At 36.5% G+C, this 22,215-nt stretch overlaps 1 protein-coding gene across 6 annotated transcripts in view; it reads right to left on the bottom strand.

Moving 5' to 3' along the window:
- LOC101742099 (PDZ and LIM domain protein Zasp) overlaps nucleotides 1-22,215 on the bottom strand; it is a 48,498-nt gene that overhangs the window by 8,617 nt on the left and 17,666 nt on the right. For 2 of the 6 annotated variants that reach the window (XM_062674986.1, XM_062674981.1), the window contains exons 1-10: nucleotides 20,812-21,744; nucleotides 17,657-17,761; nucleotides 11,724-11,875; nucleotides 9,819-9,993; nucleotides 8,985-9,115; nucleotides 7,337-7,428; nucleotides 6,582-6,732; nucleotides 4,506-4,694; nucleotides 3,808-3,898; nucleotides 3,195-3,342 (exon numbers count right to left, since the gene is read on the bottom strand). In XM_062674986.1, coding sequence (XP_062530970.1) covers nucleotides 3,195-3,342; nucleotides 3,808-3,898; nucleotides 4,506-4,694; nucleotides 6,582-6,732; nucleotides 7,337-7,428; nucleotides 8,985-9,115; nucleotides 9,819-9,993; nucleotides 11,724-11,875; nucleotides 17,657-17,761; nucleotides 20,812-20,829 — 1,252 coding nt within the window. In that variant the 5' untranslated portion in view covers nucleotides 20,830-21,744. Of the gene's footprint in view, nucleotides 1-2,691; nucleotides 2,716-3,194; nucleotides 3,343-3,807; nucleotides 3,899-4,505; nucleotides 4,695-6,581; nucleotides 6,733-7,336; nucleotides 7,429-8,984; nucleotides 9,116-9,818; nucleotides 9,994-11,401; nucleotides 11,535-11,723; nucleotides 11,876-17,656; nucleotides 17,762-20,811; nucleotides 21,745-22,215 lie in introns of those variants that run through there. The other 4 variants (XM_062674984.1, XM_062674985.1, XM_062674982.1 and 1 more) reach the window with 4 other exon arrangements.

Here is a 22,215-nt window from a genome sequence, read left to right as displayed (position 1 = left end):
GCAAATTTGCCGTCGCTTGAGTCAGTAATGAATGCGAGTGTGCAGGTTCTCTGATACGAGGTGCTTGAGCTTTTAAAGGATTTGGAGGAGGGCCTGGTGCTGGAGATCGAGACCTAGGTTTAGGAGTAGGTGAGCGGCTTGCTTCAGGACTAGAAGGATCATATAAATGACTTTCTGGTGCCAAATGTTCTACAGTAACCAAATTCATTTGATAGTGAGGAATAATTGGTGCCGGTTTATTAATCAAACTTGGTGTTGAAGGCCGACTGCGAATAGGTGAATTTCTCATGAAATTATCATCAGTAACAGGTTGAAATGTCATAGTAATAGGAGTATCTTTGTGGAACTGCAGTGGGGTCTGTGGTTGTATTTGATATATAGGTGTTTGGTTTTGTGGAATCTTAGCAGTGGAAACTTCTGGATACTTCTGAGATGAATCTTTAGGCTCCTTAGATTTATCTCTTTGCTTATTTGGTGGATCAGTTGATGGTGTTACTGGCCTTTGCAAAACTGGCTTTTCTTTGTACATATCTGGTGATATACCTCTTTGAGATGGAAGTTTTTCAAAATTCTTTTGATATAACGGTATGTTATCTGGTTTATGTAAACCAGATATAGACCTCACTGCCGACGATGACAGTGTTTCTTTTTTATCTAGATGTTCAAAGTAATTTTGTGCAGATTTTACAGAAGAAAACCCACTGCTAGTTTTAAAAGCTGATTGTTGCATTATTGTTGATTCAGACATTGTTGTTTCGTGTATGTTTCTTTCTGATATTACATTAGAATAGTGAGAAGTGTCTTGTGTTTGGGGAGGCATCAAAATTTGCTTGCTGACAGGCTTAAATGCCGACATCTCCGACGAAGATTGTAAATTATATGTATTTTGCATATTCGAAAGTTCAGTGTTCATTTGATCTGATACTACTTGATTATTGAAAGATTGTGTTGCAACGGGTTTGACAATTTCAGAAGCTGCAGTTTGTACGTGTAGACTTGATGTGGATGTGTGATTAAATTGATTTGCTATATTTACGGGAAGAGGACTATAGGGTCGATCTGGAGCGATTGTAAGGGCATCTCTTAGAGAACCTCTTTCAATAGATGCAGCATTTATATTAACAGGTGTGTACGGACGTTCAGGAGCAGTAGTTAAGGCTTCCACAAATGGAGAAGATGTTGCCTCACGCTCTACTCTCGGTTCCACGGTTATTTTGAAATCTTCAGGAATATATGGGGTGGTTTCGGGAGGCATCGCAATTGGTGTTTCAACCTTCTCAGGTGGATTATATGTTTTAATAGGTGGAATGGGTGTAATAGCACGTTTGGGTTGTTGAGTAAATATAGGAGATGGTTGATTCGGAAGATTCTGATTTTGTTGAACCGATGTGTACTGAATTGTTTTATTTGATAGATGTTCATTTTTTTCCTGATGATAAAGTTCTGTTTTTACGTTTAGTGGCTGAGGTACAGGCAATGGCGAGTAAGGCCTGTTCGGTGCGATGGTCAATGCTTCTGTCATAGTTTCCTTAACAGTTTCTTGTAATTGTCTGTTTTTATCACTTGACGAGATCTGCATAGGATTCTGTGTCTCAACAAACGAACCAGTTTCATTTCTTGTTGAATTCATAACTTCAGTATTACTATTATATTTTTCAGCGATTTGTTTTTCATGGATAAATTGGTTTGACACGGTTTTTAACAAATTATCTTCATTAAGAAACATTTTCTGGTCTTCTTGAGTATTAGAAGTTTGATTTACAGAGTTTTCTGCGTTCGGCTTGAAAAGTGCATCTTTCACTTGACAAAGATTTATATTTTGATCATTTGACGATTTTATTGCCATTGCACTGGTTTCTTTACTGACAGACATTTCAGCTTTTTGAATATTTTCGTTGCTTTCATAAATCTTAGGAGGTTGTTGAGAACCTGTAGATGTTTGATACACAAGGTTTTGGCTCACACAAGAGGATTCCTGTGAAAAGGATTGTATAGCACAACTAGTTGTTTCTTGAACAATCTGGGCCTGCGAATTATTCAAAATAGATTCGGATTTAGTGTGAGAAGACGAAGATGCAGAAGAAACCGCAGCAGTGTAGGAGACACTCGATGAAATTTCCCGTTTTTGTTCGGCAGATAATATTTCTCTTTGAATGTTTGAGGTTTTTTGAACCTTGTCGTCTTCATTAGACATATCGGGTGTTATAACTTGGCGTGTTTTCAATTCTCTTTGCATAGGACTCCTATTGAGCGCTTCATATTTGGGTGGTTCATCTTCTGGAGCATTTGGAGGAGGTGGCCACACAATACTTTTAACATTTTGTGCTGTTAGCATTATAAGGTAGGTGATAGATACGGGAAAGGAAAAATAGATGAAAACAATATTAATGAAACTGAAAGCTTTTTGAACATAAATACGTGAGCTATAGTACTGACTGCAAACTATTTTAATGAAGCAAGAATGTTAAGAATCTGACTGACAGCCTCAGGTTTTCTTGGCAGTTATGAGTTACGTATGATTTAAAAGATATTTGGTGCCAGGAGATAGTTATTTTAGAATTGCGAGTGACATTGACTGCCCGCGTAGCGCATTCACACTAATTCTGTATAATATTTACAAATATCAAATAATTACAATTAAATGTAGCCATTCGAAGCAGAGCTGTGGATATTTTTTTTAAATTAAATTACCTTTAAAAACGGAAACTGGCCGTTCTGTTGAAAATAAATTAGTAACTTATAGTTTACAATTCATATATCCTGTTGCGATTCATTGCTTTCCAACATACTCTACCTATTGTTATATTGATTATTAAATGTTTACCGACATGAAGTATTAATAGACATTTCATAAATTGCACCAAATTCACTGAACATATTCTATAATTCTAATTAGCTAGTTTAAGAACCAATGACAGAATGCCATCTAAAACTGTTGTCATGAGGAAACTTGATTATTACAAAAATCAACAGTTTCAGATAGTACACTAGACTTTACAATTACTTTTTATTTCGGGAAATTATTAGTTTTCTTCAATAAATTGAGACACTGGGCTTTAAAAGTACGTTATATTTCGGGAAATTAATGAGAAATTGAGACTAGTTGTTAGACAAAAATGAAAATGTGAAAAATTAATAATTTTCCGAAATGGGATTTATATCTTAGATCTATACGGCAAACGTGACTCTCTTACTGGGGGCGAAGGGTGCGGCGGGGGGCGGGGCGGGCGCGGTGAGGGGCCGCGCGGGGGACAGCGGCGCCGAGCGGGGGGACAGCGACGGAGAGTACGCGGACCCCACCGACGACCCGAACGGCTTCGGGCCAGACAGGTTGCTTGAAGGCTGTCCAACATACAACCCTTTCATAATTTTACATAACCTAAACAGGACAACCTAACTATATTGAGATCTTAGAGCTTATATCTCAAAGTAGGTGGCGCATTTACGTTGTAGATATCTATGGGCTCCAGTAACCACTTAACACCAGGTGGACTGCTCGTCCATCTAAGCAATAATAATAAAAAAAAGGACAAAACGGAGGCATTCAACGCATAAGGCAATAGGTACGAATTTTTTTGTCACACCATAGGGCCACTCTAGGCATTCAATTAAAATTGCCAATTACAATAGTACAATATGACTCATAAAAACTACTGCGTTACTTTTGTATAGTTTTCATTCAAAATTTACGGTGTGATAAATATTAATTAGACCGCATCTCCCGTAATTTGAGCGGTTAATTATTATGATATAAAATTTATGACACGTTTTTGAATATTTTCAAGCTGTTTCAAAGCTGATACTCACGCTGAACAGCGAAGACGATCCATTGCTGTAGTTATTGGTAGACAGTGGCGGCAAAGGCGTAGAGTATGTGTTGGTAGGAACTCGGCCACCGCTGTGTAATAATATTAATATATAGATCAAACAGAACAAGTCTGAGGAAAACGTGACTTAATTAAAATACCGAATATCCCCATGAAGCTACCATGGGTTTGATTTCTAATGGTAATTCTTGAAATCTATTGATTGACAACTTGACAACTAAACAGTTGCCAAACACGCAAAATTTAATAAATTACAGCGAATTTTTGATAAATTAATATCACAAAGATTTTCACCCAAAAATTATATTATACATAGAATTAAAAGTGGTTTTTTTCCTACCCAAGCTGATGGTCTAGAGAGACCATATTAGCTTCACCGAGCTAGTAGGTGAGCTCACGGGGCTCAAACCTGACAATGTTGCTAACACGAACCCTAGCAAGAGCCGTGCTTCGCAGAATCTACCACCGGATCGGAAACGCGACCCACTGAGAAGATCCGGCGAGAAACTCAGTGGGCTCTAACAGTTATATATACAGTTATTAGTTATTAGATATTCACGTAGGTAATTAATTTAAAAGATACATAGATAGATGAATATGTATTTAGAAATAGATTCAAAATTGAATCTTAAAGCCTTTTTGATTAGCTAGACAATTTAAAATAAGGGTAGTGCTTACGGTGGCACGGTTACAGGGTCCAAGTTCGGCGCTGGTGGATTCTGACGTGCGACCAGCTTGGCGTGGATGTCGCAGTACAGTTTACCGTTTATGTTGTAATAGCCCTGATTCTTCAAAGAGCTCCCGCAAGTCGAACACTTGAAGCATTCCACGTGAAGATTCTTGTCCTTGATGCGCACAAACACTCCCCTGCGTAAAACCATTCAATAAGTCCCACTTCAAAGATAACTGTTGAATTCATACAAAACTAGTGCGAGTAAATGGCGACCATGTATACGAATAATTTTTGTGAATGTAAAAATCCATTTTCGCATGACGAAGATTGATGAAAATATATTTTTATAATATTATATAAATATAAACCTGACTAAGTACATAGTATAAGTATACATTTTGATAATATTATCAGTTGTATTTACATTAAGGATTGCCAACTGTTTATTTCTAACGCATTAAAGAAAAATATACTAGTTTCAATAACATATATACAACGTATTATTAAATTTTATTTACACTATAAGTAGTACTGGACTAACTGCATAGTTGAAGGCCGTGGAAGACGTGACCAAATAAGACATAGACGTCTGGTTTCTATAAATAACATGTATTGAATATATTCCTAGCAGCGCTGTGATGTTGATGATTCTATCTTTATACATTTGAAGCCTTCGATGAAAGAACGCTCACAAAGTTACGAGCCGAATCCGTCATTTCGGTTTTCCCGCGCATTTATTTAATTGTCATCATCATCGTTATTAATCTAAGTAATCATCCAATCAGAATACTTTGACACACGTCTTCACTGTCAAGCTTGAATATTATTTAACGATTTGATTTGAAAATAAACGAATTTAAGTTGCACATACATTTTAAAAGGAAAAATATATTGATAGCTGAATAATTATTGCACACGTTTTAATTCTATAATAATAATAACCAAAACAAGTTTTAATAAATAAATAAAACTTAAAAGGAAACGTCGTTTATATCCTTATAAACTATATCATTGTTGGCAACCCTGTACAATGTAAGTAAGGAATTCAAACTACTATTTATAACATTCGAATATCTATTTGATGCACTATTGATACTGTCAACAAACATGCTTATCTTACTGATCGTGCTAAAATGGATCAAGCAACGTAACAGATGTGCTTTTTAAATATAATAAATGGTGAATCGTGACATGCTCAATGAGTGTTTTGTTCGATAAAATAAATGATATTCTTATAGTATTCTACACATTAACTAATAGTGAAAGTAAATAGTGGAAGATGATTATGAAGAGTAATGAAAATTCAGCACCAATATCGCGAATTTAATCAATGTGTAAAAATAATTAAATTACGCTCGCTAGGCCGAGCTCACATCGCCATACTCGTACCGAATTGAATAGATTGAGGGTCCTCTCCGAGCAGAAATGAAAACTCAGAGAGGGGATCCGCAACGTGAGGAAATATCTCATTACTTTGATTAATCTACTTCTCAATTATTACAACTAGTGCAACAGGTCGACACGGTAGCAAACACGGCAGGCATTTCGGGAGACGCCGCTTACACAATGTATCGATTACAATCGGAGCAATATGGCGTGTCGTTGAGGATGGGCAGCGAGCCGGTGGCGGGGCGCGGGGCAGGCGGAGGAGCCAACGCCACTCGCCCGTCCGGCAGCGCTTCCAGCACACCTTCCGGCAGTACCACCTTGGGGGGCGCATGTTGCTCCGTCGCCGTCTGCGTGCCCGTGCTGGCGCGGTCCGGCGCCGGAGTCACCATGACACGCGGCGTCCGGGACCGGGAGCGGTGCGAGCGCGCCAGGCTGCCGGGCGACCCAGCGCGCGCCACGCTCGCCCGCGAATAAAAGTGAGAAGGCTCTGCCGGCCCGCAACATACTGTTATTTCAAATGTACTCGCCGTCGTCGATCGCGCCTTACTAAGAAACGTCGCGGTCAATATGAATTTGATGAAAAATGCGTGAGGGGGGGGGGGTGAGGAAACGCGGGTTTTTGCTCGAACGCGCCGGAGTGCCTCGGTCGCGACGTTGCCACCGTGTCGGTCCGCGCTCGTCGTCCGACTTACGTAATTAATCGTTCGCACTCCTCGCAAATGTTCTGTCCGGGAGGCAGGCCGCCCGTGTTGTTGACGGGCGCGTCGGGTCGCGTGACGGGCGCCTGCACGTGCCGGAGTCCGCTCACCGGGGGCACTGAGCCGGTGGTCGGAGTCGACACTTCTATGTATTTATATGCCAATTACAGATAAAAGAACGATATGAACATTCCATACATCATTATTTTTTTATTGCCCTTGTAGGCAGACGAGCATACAGCCCACCTTATAATGAGTGGTTATCGTCGCTCATGGACGTCAGCAATGACAAGGGCAGAACCAAGCCGCTGTCCACCGTTATTCAATTTATTAAATAGTTATTGTACGAAACCGTACTACACGTTATGGAATTGTTATCAGATAAAAGTTTATCAACCAATCAATAATTAAATAAGTATATAAGATTTTAAATTGAGGTTCCTAATTGTATGTTCTGTAATAATTTCTGATATTATTATGGCACCAAAAAAATCTGTGTTTTAAAACTACCGATTTATTACAGTTGTTACTACGTTGCACGACAACTTCACGTCGTGGCGTGACAGTCACAATTATTGTTATCGATACTAAGATACTTAGTAAAAATATTATTATTGACGTAAACCATCAAATATTCATAATTATGTTGATATGTGAAATGTAAAGGGCAGGATAAATATGAAATGATGTAATCAATAGTTTGGGAAGCGTTCGCTCCGTTATTGATACGACACGAAAAGAAATTATACCTGGTTCAGGGTCGTTTTGCTCCTCCTGAAGTACTTTGAAAACAGCGCTTTTTTCAGCATCGTACGTCTTCTCATTCTTCTTGAAATTAACTCTGCGAAAATCAATGTCTATCATTAAACACAAGCAAATCTAGTTGCGTGTGTCAACCGTAGTTTTTAATTCGTGTTAACCTGATTTCTTTTTATGGCTTAGATGGGTGGACGAGCTCACAGCCCACCTGGTGTTAAGTGGTTACAACGTAAATGCGCCACCCACCTTGAGATATAGTTCTAAGGTCTAAGTATAGTTACAACGGTTACCCCACTCTTCAAACCAAACGCATTGCTGCTTCACGGTAGAAATAAATGGGGCGATGGTACCTACCCGTGCGGACTCATAAGAGGTCCTGCCATACGCTATAGTACATTACAGTGCTAGGGAATCGTCTCTAAATCTGAAACTGGGATAATGAACCTACTATAGTATTTTGATATGACTACTACATACTACAATACATTTAAACAGAAAATGTCAAAATTGCTAAATGAATATATTTGAACATCAATGGTAACATTTTCTTTAACAAAATGAACAATTTGAAAGGGAGCAAGAACTCTTGTCAAAGATCAAATTTATTTGTAATTTTCTACTCTAGTTATGTTTTTTTGTATTAATGTATGGATGCTATAAAAACCTCTGAATGAAGTTGTCTCAACGGTCTTATTAAGTAATCATCATCTTTCTAAATAAATCATTTCTTCTTTCCGTTGGGGATACAGAACTTGCTAAAGTAATACATACTATAGATATAATGTAATACATCACATTATGCACTACAAAATCATTAGGCATCCTTCTAGGCTAGTGTAGTAATAAATTAAGAAACATAAAGCATGTCATATACATACTAAACATGTTAGTTGAATTAGTTACGCCATTAAAATCTTAATTATTTCGTATTTATCAAAAATAATTTATAAATTAAACAATACAATCACGTTAATCTATTCAAATCATATCATAACTATGAAGAGATTCATTCATGCCTGCACATGTTAAAAATAATACAATCATGAAATAATCTTAGGTATCATTACGGTCTTAATGTTGTTAATTTATAAAACTACGTGGTTAGCGTACGAATCTTTTTTACAATTATGACCATTTTATTAATAAATGAAATGTCTGTTGTATTCAAAAAGACAAAGAATTACTTCCTAATTAACGAGGACGTAGAAATCTTCCATTATTTCGGAATAAAGCGTCGCCTAAACAAGTCGTCTACTTGTCAAGTCCATCCTATACTAATTTCAGTTCCATGTAGATTGCTGACTTATTTTATTTTACACTTACATAAAAATATAATATGACCTATTGGGCCAGGGTAATAGTCTTTGACAGGTGTCGAATTATTTCAGACAAACGAATAAACATGGGTACAGATAAAACTTATTTAAGGGTTATTTTGGTTTTAGTAAGATAATAAAATTATAGTTTATGTGATTTAAAAACTCTGGTTTTGTTTATTTTTATGTACAGTGTATTAGTTAGTACATACATATATGAAGTAATGATGTCGTGAAAAAGAAGAAAGAAAGAAGGAAACATATACAAATAAAATAAAAGTATCGGTTTGTTGCATAAATTTGTGACCTGTTCGCAACTTACCCGAGTACTCCACCAGCCAGTACTTCGGTTTGGGCCGACAGGGTCTCCGCAATTGTCTTGTCGCTGTATATATTGACAGGAGTGTTGTATTGTTTGTTCACGACACTCTTGACGGTGTCGTTACCGTTCATCTGACAATACAGAAAAGATAGATTATTAAGGTATTAGACTTTTAACTTTTTTTTGACATACTTATTTGAGGGTAGGTTGCCGCTGCCTATAAAAGGTAGTACGGAAAAGGTTCGGGGCGGTCAAGCCCACTGAGTTTCTCGCCGGATCTTCTCAGTGGGTCGCGTTTCCGATCCGGTGGTAGATTCTGCGAAGCACTGCTCTCGCTAAGGCCAGTGTTAGCAACACTTCTGATTTGAGCTCCGTAAGCTCACCTAAACGTCAAGGAGAAGCTGAAATAGCCTCTCAAGGCTATAAGCATAAGTAAGGAAAAAAAAAGTTCGACTCGATTACATTTTGTGACGCGATAGTGTACGGAAGCTCTATCGGTTTGGCTCGGTGTGAATTATAAGTCCGTTCCATTTTACTGTATGATTGGTTCCTTGAGTTTTACTTTAATTGTTATAAAGTCGTACTTAGAGCATAAGATCTGGTTAAAGATTGTTACTTAAGATCGCCTTTGAGGTAGCTGTTATTTTTTTAACAATATTTCACTTCTGGACCATAAAATTAGATTTTCGTTCATTTGATGTAAAACAATAAATCTGTCCCAAAGCAAATTTATTGAATTTCATAGAAACGATTACCTTATTTTCAATGAGTAACTTTGTTGTCTATTAGTTTCGATAAATCCCATATGCGGTAATAAGTATTACGAGAACTTACATAACCGAAAGGCTTAGCGACATTGTTGTGCCCGGAGCCGAAATTGCGCGACGGTTGTGGGTTCGCCTTCAAGGATGTGTTCGTCACCGGAGTCGGAGTACCTCCCAGAGGACGAGAGCCGGGTCTCGGCAAGCTGCCGGTCGGGGTCACTGATGGACGCCATGTACCTCCCCCGCTGACAACGATAAAAATAAATTTCACATCAACGCATTGTACTAGCAAAATGTAGAGTCACGAAACTAATTTTGTTAAAAGAAAAACGGCTTCAAGATTTATCATTTTCATTTAAAAAAAAAATTAACTGTAATGTTGCTTAGTGCTCAAACTGTTGTTCAAACGCTTTGTACCGCATTTGATATCTGATTTATTGGTTGTAATTACAATGTATTCTGAGAACGTTTTCAGATCAAGAATCTTAATAAATTTAGAAGTAGGATATGGTTTTATACCAATTTCTTTAGAAATATTATAAGGGGTCATATTTAATAACCTCGCTAAAACAAATTTCTTTTTAACAATGCACACCACACACAATAAATTAAAAATGCGGGTATTTGCTATCTCAACCATTCTTTTTAAAATAAATCTGACTATATGCGATACAAAAATAAACATTATAATGAATTCTTTAAATGGTTCTTTATTTAGACATAATATTATCTACACATTTGATTTTTAACTTATCAACTGTTTTAAAATAAATTGCATCTGTTTGTGCATCAGAACCAATGGACGCCACGACGCGTCCACCTTCAGATACGAGATCGAGGTAACAATTTCATTGGAATAACAGCTATTCAATGGTATAATATGTAAGACGTGATTGCTTTATGACAGAAATGGGCAAGACGGTGCTGCTGTTCCTGTGTGCTTAGTGCGAGTTTGTTAACGTTCTCGATCGTGTAATAGTTAACTAAAATTTGTATTCAGTTGGAACACCCCTAGCGGCAAACATAGGCAGATATTCCAACTCCATACAAATTCGAGTTAACTTTCACGCTATCGAGAACATTTAAAAAAACTCGCATTAAGCACACTGACGCGATTTTTTATTTTAATACAATTTTATTAGCTTCAGACGTATGTATGTAGTTATGTATGTTTGTAACGGAATCTTTGAACATGATTTTGACCCCCTTCAAAACGTCGGATTAGCTCGAAATTTAGTATACTTATTAAGGACCGATGACAATTCAATATTAAAAAAAATATTGAACAAAATTTAAATTCAACTAAAAAATAAATAATAGTTTAAAAAAACTAACAAAATACGCTTTTATAGAAAACCCAACTAAAAAATAGACAATAAATTTTAATAAATTTGAATTAAAAATAGTGTAAGAAAAAATTATTTTATTGTAAAAAAGCGTGGGGTGGATATTATCAAAATAACCCTCATATCTGTTCATAAAATATTTATAACTACTAATACCATGCACTCCACGCTTTTTTTACAATAAAATATTTTTTCTTACACTATTTTTAATTCAAATTTATTAAAATTTATTAAAAAAAAAAGGGGAAACGAATTATTGAAATGGAAAGCGCAAATGTGTTGTTAGAGTAATATTAGAGGGTATTACCGTTGAACGGTTAGTTCTAAATTAGCACCAGCCGCGCGGATGGTGTCTTGCGCGTCTTGCTCAAGCAGGGTGAACACTTCTGTGTTGTTGACGCGAATCAGGGAACAGCACCCCTAGCGGCAAACGTAGGCAGACATTCCAACTCCATACAAATTCGAGTTAACTTTCACGCTATCGAGAACGTTAAAAAGCTCTCACTAAGCACACTGACGCGATGATAGTTCGCATGGAACCTCGTTTTTATTTTTTTTTAAAGAAAGGGGAACGTATTTTGAAATGGAAAGCGCAAATGTGTTGTTAGAGTAATATTAGAGGGTATTACCGTTGAACGGTTAGTTCTAAATTAGCACCAGCAGCGCGGATGGTGTCCTGCGCGTCTTGGTGACGCAGGGTGAACACGTCTGTGTTGTTGACGCGAATCAGAGCGTCGCCGGCCTGCAAGCCAGCCCGCTCTGCCGCACTGCCGCCATTCACCTTTAAAAATAAAATTTAATTTTAGAACTGAGTAAATTTATTTACAAATCTAACCAGTTTTTCGAGATTTCAATTCAGACATTAGGTCAAGGGAATAACTACGTCAATGTCTATTACTATTTCAAACCAGTGGTTTATACAGATGAGCAATTTGTGTACAAAATATGAATGTATATAAAATGAAGTAGTTTCAAAACGATATATATCCTTGCTGTTTAAGGCTAATAATAATTCTATGAAAGTTGACACCGATATTCATTTAATAACAACAATTTAAATTACTGATGGTAGGAAGTATTGTGATCCTGCACGGATAGGCACCACCTATTTCTACCGTGAAACAGTAATACGTTTCAGTTTCAATAGTGGGGTGTAGCTGTTGTACTATTACACTGATACTTATAAATTATGTCTCAAGTTGGGTGGCGGGATTTGCGGGATTTCTAAAAAATATACACTATACAAGTTATTCAAAGTGGAAATATAATTCCCTAATAAAGGCAGACGAAGCAGAATTATAAAGTCCAGACTTTGGTCGTGATATAAGTAGGGCGCACGGGAAGCTCCAACCATTCGGCTTATTTATGTTCCGATTTGAAGGATACGACAGACGTCACTCTAAATAAATTGATAAATTGAATCTTCACCTTTGTGTCTTAACGAGTACAGCGGAGTGGAAATCGGACATCTCCGATAAAAAATATGTCAACAATAAACGATAAAGGTGATTATTGTATTCAAACTAAATCTTATTATTATTATCGTTGGCGAGAGTCTTACGAGTCTGGAGACTAGTTTCATAGCTTCCCGTATTTACCTGTCATCAGTCACTCAAAGTGTACATTCAAAAGCTACTAAAATTAACGCATTTAAAAATATCTTTATGTCTGCAATTTGCAAAACAACGCTTTTCTAATGAACTTGGCACACGACGTTACCTCGACCGCTTCTCTTGCATAAGTGTCGTGTAGGTATTTTCAATGCACCAAGAACAAGATTGTCAATTAATGAAGATAAATACGTATTCCGAAATTTAAATCGTGTGTCTGACCGAATAACTTTATGCCACGTAATGTATTCGAATGTTTGGAAGGTGTTCGTTTTTAAATATTTATTGTTCTTTTAAAATTTTGAAAAATGCATTTGCAATTTGCTCTGTAGTAGGCTTAACACAATAATTACAATTGCAAATACAACTAAAGACACAATTCACACTACACGTACATGCGTATGAAGTCAAAATCTGTTAAAGTTATTGAAACTTTGATAGGGTTGTTAAGCTGTGCATTATGTCACCAAAAATGTATTTATAGTAAACAAAACCTATTGCTTTAAAACATAGATTGGTATACCGGGTGCCTATTTTAGGCCACTGCATTTACCCCTTCTGATAGGTAATAATAAATACAATAAAATAATGTAAAAATAATAATAAAGCAATCTGTTGTCGATAACCCCGCTTTCAAGGACCGTTTTGGAACTCTGGGTTCACGAAGAGACTTTAGTCTTTGTATTTTCCACGGGAAGTGTTCGGAGGAAATGTTTGAAATAATCCTACTATCTTCATTTTATCATGGCACTACCAGCCGCGTAGCAAGGTACGTACAATACAACACCTAGAACCGCCACTTTCATCGGCAGTGCATTTTTAGTCATCACTTTTGCCATATACCATATCCTGCTTTGAAACGAATTCACTACCATGGTGTTCATATTCTACTTCAAACGAGGTTTGAATAAAGTCTTCAATGGTAGGCAGTGGCTTGGCCCACCCTTGCGACCATACAATGCTATTATCTATCGTCCGTCTTATTAAAAAAATGTTCCAATTTTTAGTGATTACATTTAAGTATACTCGTAGTAGCCTGCGATCTCATCGCATAAACACTAATACCATTAATATCTTGTTTAATTTCTTTATTTGATCGTTCGATCGAAGGTTTATCGAAATTTAACAAGTATATATAAACTGTCAGTGTTTTTTATAAATGTTTTAATGCAAGATTCCTTTCTTGTTTTATACGGAAACGTCGACAGATGTTTGGCGTAGCGTTTTTCCGTAATGGATGCCCGACCTCGATTTATTGTAAAACCACCTATATACATATATGTACTACTACATGGCATTTTATAATTAAATATTAACACCGAATGAAATTATATTAGTACGCATATGCGAGTATGATGAAATTAAAACTTATACTTTTGTTTTTAAAATTATCCTAAAAATTAAAAATATATATTTTAGTAATAAAAAGTGATTTTCGCAATTGAGGCCTATAAAATCCAAGCCAGCTAAATCCAAGTCTGTCAAATATTCAGGTAAACTACGAAAATCGGCCCTAAACACGTCATTACGGATCCTCCCGATCCATCGAAGTACTGCTCTTGCTAGAGCGAGTGTTAGCAACACTCCCGGTTTGAGAAGCTGAAATAACTGTTCCGATAGCTACGATATTCTTTATTTTAAAGCAGATTTATAAAGAATGAGAATATTACTAAAAATCTGAATTTTAAATGATAAAACTTCGTTTATTAGTACTTAGTACAGAGTACAAAATAAATTTTTTGATCTCAATTTGTTAGAGATTTAGCTGCATTTGTTATAACGTGAAAACACTAAAGCGTGTCCAACTAACTAAACAAGATAGAGCCATTGTTAATCCATTTTACGACATTAAGGCGTTTAGCTGCCTTTGATTTTATAGGCCTCAATTGTCGATGGTTAGGTTCTGGCGCATATGCAGCTAATGCCGTATCGTTGCGATGCCATAACGGATTTTAATGAACATATAAAACTACGTGCTAATTTACAAATCACTCTAGTACCTAAGCTAGAGAATCTGTCGATTATAATGTATGTGTTTAAAATTTAAATGCAGTCTACACATAAGGTTCCTTACATTGTAAATTTACTATGAAATAACCGAGTCAGATCGCACGTGTATACCATATAAGGTAAGAGAACCACAAGAGCAAGAATTAAATGCAGTCCCGGCCGTGTTGCCAAGGCCAGCCATATCGTGTTTTCTTTATTATTTCACTATTCTTCTTCCGAACTTGTAGAAGACATTTCGAATGCACAACATGGTATTGGATTAAGGATTTCTACGTCGTTTTTATTCAGATTAAAGTAGCGCTTTGAATTCGTAAAATGTTTTCGTTTATAATATTGAGAAACACTAGGTTATCTAAGAACAGCTTCAAAAACCTATTGTAAAGTTGGTACCTACTGCGTATTGCGATAATAGGTTTTCTGTTAAAGTAAACAAATCGAGATAATTCCCAGAAGGCTTTGCTGTTGCTTTTAACGGTCGAATTTCAAAACAAATCCCTGCAGTTGTACGTGACTCAGATTATGTTCCACATAAAAGACAAAACCCGAATAGGAGGTTGCGTAATTTATCCATTGCCGGGCGAGCTTGCCGAAGATCCGGTTAACAAGAGTGAAACTGGTAGCGACCGCTCAGACCGTACGTACGTACCAACCTATCGTGTTCGATCCAAGCAAAAAATCCCGGAATAGACCTCGTGTAAACAACTGCAAAACGCAATCCGTGGCGTACGTGTGAAATGGAAACCGGCAGCGATCTATTTTTGTTAAATGGGTAGGGCCATTTTCCACTAAGCGGCTAGTCGCGCGCGCCTCTACCTATTCACGTTAATCATTTTTTCAATATCCATTGACGCGATTGCGGCTCTTAAACGCGCATGAAAAGCGCGCGGTTAGCCGCGTAATCGAAAATATCCCTTGCATGCGCTTCTTCTAGCCGCGTCGTTGGCCGCAAACGATAAATAAGTGATCATAGGCACTACGTGCTCAACAATTCGACACGCAAAATAGTTAAGACACTTTCTATCTCAGAAACTGATGTGAATAGAAATCATTAATTACATATTTAGATATAATATTCGCAAAAAATATAAAACGTAAAAGGGTCATCGTGACGTGCGCTGTCGGGAATGCAGTCGGATTCGACCTGTTTCGAGAGTAGGCAGTGTTTATATTTCGTTTCTGGCTATGTTTTATTCATTTTCTGGAAGCCAATTTGACAGTAAATTGTGCTGTATTTATTTGTATACTTGCTTCGAACCGTCAAAAGTCGTGTATAATAATTTTAATGTGTACTTCTTCAACACACGCAAAAATACTCAATGAATTTGCAATCGTACAATTGTTTGCAAATTTTACTAACGCGAAGCTCTATGTTTATCGGTTCAATGAACGCAACATTTAACTTATCTGAACCTAAATAGTAAGATCACGAATCCTCCAACTAGTAAGCCATTAATAATAATTTCAAGAGTACCGTTGCTTATTGAGGAGGTCATTATCATTATGTTCTGCCATTTGCTATTGACATTGTTAAACATCATATACGATATTCAAATACACGATTCGGCAACTGATGAGTGAAAAAAATATTCTAAGTAATTATGTGAAGTGCCATTACACGGCTTTAATTTCGGGTCAAATTTTATTTCGTGCATTACATTACTTTGTTTAGTATTGTAATTCAGGGCAGTTAAAGCACAACCCCGCCTACACGATCATATTTGTATGGCACGAGAGCATGTGCGGGTTCATTAACTTCTATATTTGCAACTGGGTTAGGCTAATTTTTATCTTTGTCTCTTATCTAGTCGCTGTTGTAGGTTTTATTTTGCTGACCATTATTCTAAATTCGGTTGTGTACACAGGCACAGACTAAATATATGATCGAATTTTTTCAGTTTTTTTTTTATTATTATCGAAACTCTAACTTCTATGTGTCTGAGTATTTCGAATTATTACTTTAAGAAACTTTATGTATGTTGAAACTATGCGCATCACAAGTAATGATTTGAATGTCGTATAGTATCCTAAAAATCTTCCAAGCCGTGCCAAAGACTACTTACTTTACTCGAGAGAATAAAAAAAGGCGCGAACGCATAGAAAACGCACAAAACGAATCCAAAAAATTAAGTATTTATTCATTTTAATCTTACAAGCAGGATTAATAGAATAAATTAGAATTATCTCTGTTTAAAATTGATTTTTTTTTAAACGCCTTGACATGTCTAAAATGAAACAGATCGTATATGGGTGCGACAAGGTGTCGATGAAAATAAATCTCCTTGTTTAAATAACGTTGAAAAACATTAGTGATAGAACAGACTAATGAGGTTGACTAACAGTTAATGACTTGGTAAAAGCTTCCAAGAAAATTTATCGTTTGAATATGTCAATACATACCACAAAAGTGAATTACAAGTAAATATTGATTTAGGACTTGAACGAGCTGTTGAACTCTACGTTATTCAACACAGTTTCTGTTTATTGACCGTGGTCCGTTTTATTTATAATTGGATGGATTTAAAACAATCATTACTTGACAAATCGTTTTACTTATGGTTGACACAGTGACACTCCCATGAAAACTCCTATCAATGCCCTCTCGGGCCAGATAGTAGCCCAGAGTCGGGAGGGTTAAGTATCTGGGAGACATTTTGGAGCACTTTCGTGTTTGGCTTTACCCCATGGTCTTCGTACGGATTAAATTATCTCCCTGTACTAAGGTGACACTTTATAAAACTTGCAGACATCTTATGGACAGATTCGAGTGTGGTTAACAGGAACTCCCACCAAATTTTACAATCCCGCTTTCTTAGGTTGGTAGTTAGAGAAACGTGGGACGTGGCGAAAGCAGATCTTTATGGCCTTGAACCTCAAAATTTATCGAAACTCGGGTTTGAGCCTACGTACTTTAATGCAAGCAAATAATAAGAAAAGACACAAACCTTTTGAACGACTAGTGGGGTGCCGAAGTCCTTGCCTCCTTGCAGCCTGAAGCCCAAGGGTTGATGATCTGATTTGTTAAGCCGCACAGTTATTAACTGTGCCATCTGAGAACAAACACAAAGGAAAATCAGTTTATGAAGTTTAAAAATTAAAAACTATGCTTAGTGGTCATTTATGGCAACCAAATATTACAAATCGCTACTTTCATTTAATTTTCACAAACGTTTTAGAGGCTTGGCATTTGATTGACCTAATTGGAGATTTATTTTCTCTCGTACGATTGACCGCTCTCATCAGTTCAGAAGTACAGACATCTTGCGATCTATTTTATCTCTGATTAAGATCAGCACGAGACCCGAAAGGCATCAGTGAAAGGAGGCTCAGAGCAACTCGTTTATTTATACAGGGAACTAACAATAATCAAATCATTTACCGTTTTTAAAGGTCTCCGATTTGACTCCGAGATACACTTGTACGTTTCAATTAGATTACAATTTACTGTTACTTTCTTGATAGTTTCTCCATGGACCGCTATATTGATGATTCACAAGTACTAAACCTAATGACCAGAAAAATCTTCATAGCTCCAAGTATATTTGTATACGTACTGAATATATTTTAGTGTCCAAATGTTCTTGCCTATTTCTGACGTGGAACAGTTATGCATTCCGGTTTCAAGGGTGACACAGCCGTTATACAATACACTTTGAGACTTCGACCTCATGTCTCAAAGTAACTTTGTCTGCCCATTTAGAACATTAAAAAAACAAATATTTACATTAGATTCTGAAAAACCTCATTTTGAAATAAAACTACACATCTAGTGCAAAATATTAGATTTGTAACAAAGCGACATCGTGATCGGCAATCAAGAAGGTCGCCGCGTTCTTCAGCTGACACTTCACATCTTCGTCAATTCAATTCAATACAAAAATAAATCCCGTAACGAACTAAACAAGACGTCTTTCGTTATTATCGACTAACAAGTCACACGGGCCAGCTGTTTTGCGAATTACATTTAGAAAATAAATAAATGGTCATATCTCATTACATTTCTAAAAACAAATGAATTTAAATGAAACATCAGTAGAAAACAGACTTATTTTTAAGTGCCCTTGGGGCTCTTCAATAACAGAAAATATTCTGCCGATCGTACATTAAACACGTGTTCTCTTCAGCTCGGTGCAAATCGATTAGCTACATATTAGATTATTATTTTGTTTTTTGCTTTGTGTTTATTTGGTCGTGTCTCTAAACTTATAAACTTAGTTATATACTTACATTCTTCGTTTACATTATCTCAGTTCAATATTAATTTTAAATCATAAATGTTTAAATAAGACCCAAAATTTTTATCTTCAATGTAACACATTTCGCAGAGATTTTGTGGAGCACTAATTCTATTGATTTAAAACGTCTGGGTTGCGATACTGTCCGTAGTGTCTCCTCGGAGTCTTTGTTCGTGATTGAACGCCATCACATGAATAGTTTTACATCAACCATGTTATCTCTGGAATGTTGTGTGCGATAATATTTGTAGCGTCTCGCCACCAAACTACTAATATGTTTTTCATCTATGTTTAAACATTCTAGTATGCCTTTATAATACACATATGTGTGCAAACGAATGTGCATTCTCTAACTACGTTCGATAAACAATATTGAACTATCCTTTGTTTACAATGTAATGAAATGCTTGAGTGCATACAGTGTTGTTAGTGTTGTTACGGTTGGTGAGCCCCACCTTTTAAAACATTCGAGTGTCTAGACGAAAACAATAAAAGAAGTCGGCGCAAAACGACGTCCCGACATGCCCTACGTCCGCACATGCTTATCGCGATGTCGAATCGCGAATAGTCAATAAAAAACACAACGAATCGGTTTCGCTGGAAACGAGAATCTTCACACTTTTCACAGTACCGAGAAAATCGTATGCGTTGTTTACATATCGCATTCTCGTAAGTCCAATTCGATTTTTTTATTGCATTGTTAGTCATGCGTTAATCGGTGACGTCACTATATGAGTAACACCCCGAGACCGCACCGCGTCCGGAGCATCCGTCACAAAAGCGATCCGGTTCGGTACATACGCGTATGCACATAAATTGGTATCTGGCCGAAACAAGGTTTCCTTATTATCTCGTCGTTATTTCGCTGGAAAAAAAATCCAATCGCTGTCACGAATATCATTTTGTCTTTGTTTTTAAAACAATAAATTGCCGTCCATCGGATTTTTATGGACATTTTATAGGCTATCAATAAATTTTAATTATATCTAAAAGCTGTATCTTCAATCGAAGAAAGTGGGGTACCTAGTGGCCGAATTGTTATCATGTTATTAATTATTTGACCATTCCACTGGACCGGTTTAACAATTACTGCCTACGTTTGTGCCAGGCAAACGTACATAAACCAGAAATCGCATAAATCATGTTTTGGGAGATATTTACTTACAACTCATCCAACGAAAGCAATAATGTTGTAGTACATTTATTGTAATAATCTATTACGCTCAAACATTCATTAAATTATACCTATTCATTTTAAATAAACGCTGCAGTTACTTATCGAGTTATTGTACAAACAGTAACTGAAAAATAAAGGAAAGTAAATGAAAAACAGACAATAAAAGGAGAACTTTTGTATTTAATGCATTGTAATAAGTTCAATGGTTGCCAGTAGCGTGTACGTGTGCACAGATGGAAAATCAAATAATATACACCTTTGTACAGGAATACACATTACTGGAGCTAATGTGGAGTGCGTGGGAGTCAGTTCACAATATAAATGTATAGGAGTATAACTACAAAAGTATACCGTTATGTACGATATAACATATTGATATAACTTAGAGATGATATTTGTATGAAACAAAGAAGCCAGTTGCGAGAACGATATTTGTAGGAAGTACATATATGTATGTTTAATTTCATTTATAGTGTTCTGCTTTTAGTTTAGTAAGAAGTTTTTGTCTTTAATTTAACAATATAGGATTCGCACTTCATAATCAAACTTGAATAAAATTTGTAAAGGTTTATATAGTTTGTAGGAGGAATAAAGCGTTTGTACCCAGTGTTTTTAAGTAAAATTCTTTAAAATTGACAAGTAAAATATTTAATGACGTCATGCAAATATATAATTACAAAATACATACCGACATGATTGCCGACATGCAGGTAAGTTTACACAGCTGCGGCCTTCTAAGGTCGAACCGATGACGATACCACAAAAGTCGAATGTGCTTACTAACAGAGTTGTTGATATCGAACGGTCGTTACGTGTGAGATAATGTGTATTGCATGGCCGGTCCGGACAGTCGGGTCCGGCGGGCAACTCATGAACTGTGTGTCGCAAGCAACGCCGTCTACTGCATTAAAGCATTCAAAGCAGCTGACGGCGATATGGCGCCATCCGACAATATACAATGCTGCACTATAGCTATACGCTCTGATACAGACTATTTAGATTACGATATGTACATTATAATAATATGTTACGGTAAAATGCTACGGCAATCGAAGGTAATAATATTATGCACATTGTGTGAAGGTTCTAGAAAGAAATGTAACATTTTAGGGAATGCGTATATACTGTGTGTTTTATCGACCTCAAAAACGAAGAAGAAACTTCACGTATTTTGTATTTTCTGTTCTTAAAATAGTAAGTACTACTTGTAAACAGAATTCACATAATTCGAGTTTGGTGGTTTTGACGTCCGCAATCGAAATTTCTGAGTAACGACAAAGATATTAAATATATGATATTTTCCTTAAAACAAGTTTTCGTCAGGGTTTTCATTTGTAGTGAATAATATTCGACCTTGTATTATTTCTGTTAGTAGAGATGAACGCGTCGCGTGCTGCGGCAGTGCGTAAACTTGGCACTCCTTGGAGAAATCGTGTAGAACACTTATCCAGGGTCTTGCGTTTCTTCAGCGAAATATTAGATAACAAATTGTATAATTTCGAATTAATGTCAATAACCCTCCCGAGCCGTAATGTAGGAACCTTGGCTGCTAAATATAGATCGGTTGCGAAAGATTTGGCGACCAGCCACGGCGTCGTTTGCGCGCTGATAACGTACCGCTCAAAAATCCACCGATGCGTGATGTATCGCGCTGATATTTTTATTTGCTTATCAGGTAGATAAGGTCATACAAGTTAATAACTCATAGGTAACTGATAACGACGTAGGGGCACACGACCGTAATCAAACTTCTAAATACGAATGCGCTGGCAAACATGCATCGATACTAAGGGTGCATAAATTTTGACTGATAGAAATATAAAAATATTTATAAAAAATTACTTTAATCTGTATACTAAACGGCAAATTGTTAGTTAAAAACTTAATATTTATTATATACATAAGTTTAAATAAAAATATTATATAGTACATGTTATTGCGCGTGTGCGTGTGTATTCTTTATCCAAGTATTATGTAGATAAATACGTGATTTATCATGATTCTCCTATCAAAAATTCAACACTAGATATTTTCGAAAACCATTTATGGTTATGCTTACTGTAAGACTGCACATTCTGTTTACTTTTGCCGT

Source organism: Bombyx mori, chromosome 22, assembly GCF_030269925.1.
Source record: "Bombyx mori chromosome 22, ASM3026992v2".
Taxonomy (NCBI): domain Eukaryota; kingdom Metazoa; phylum Arthropoda; class Insecta; order Lepidoptera; family Bombycidae; genus Bombyx; species Bombyx mori.
This window is presented reverse-complemented; position numbering and strand designations above follow the sequence as displayed.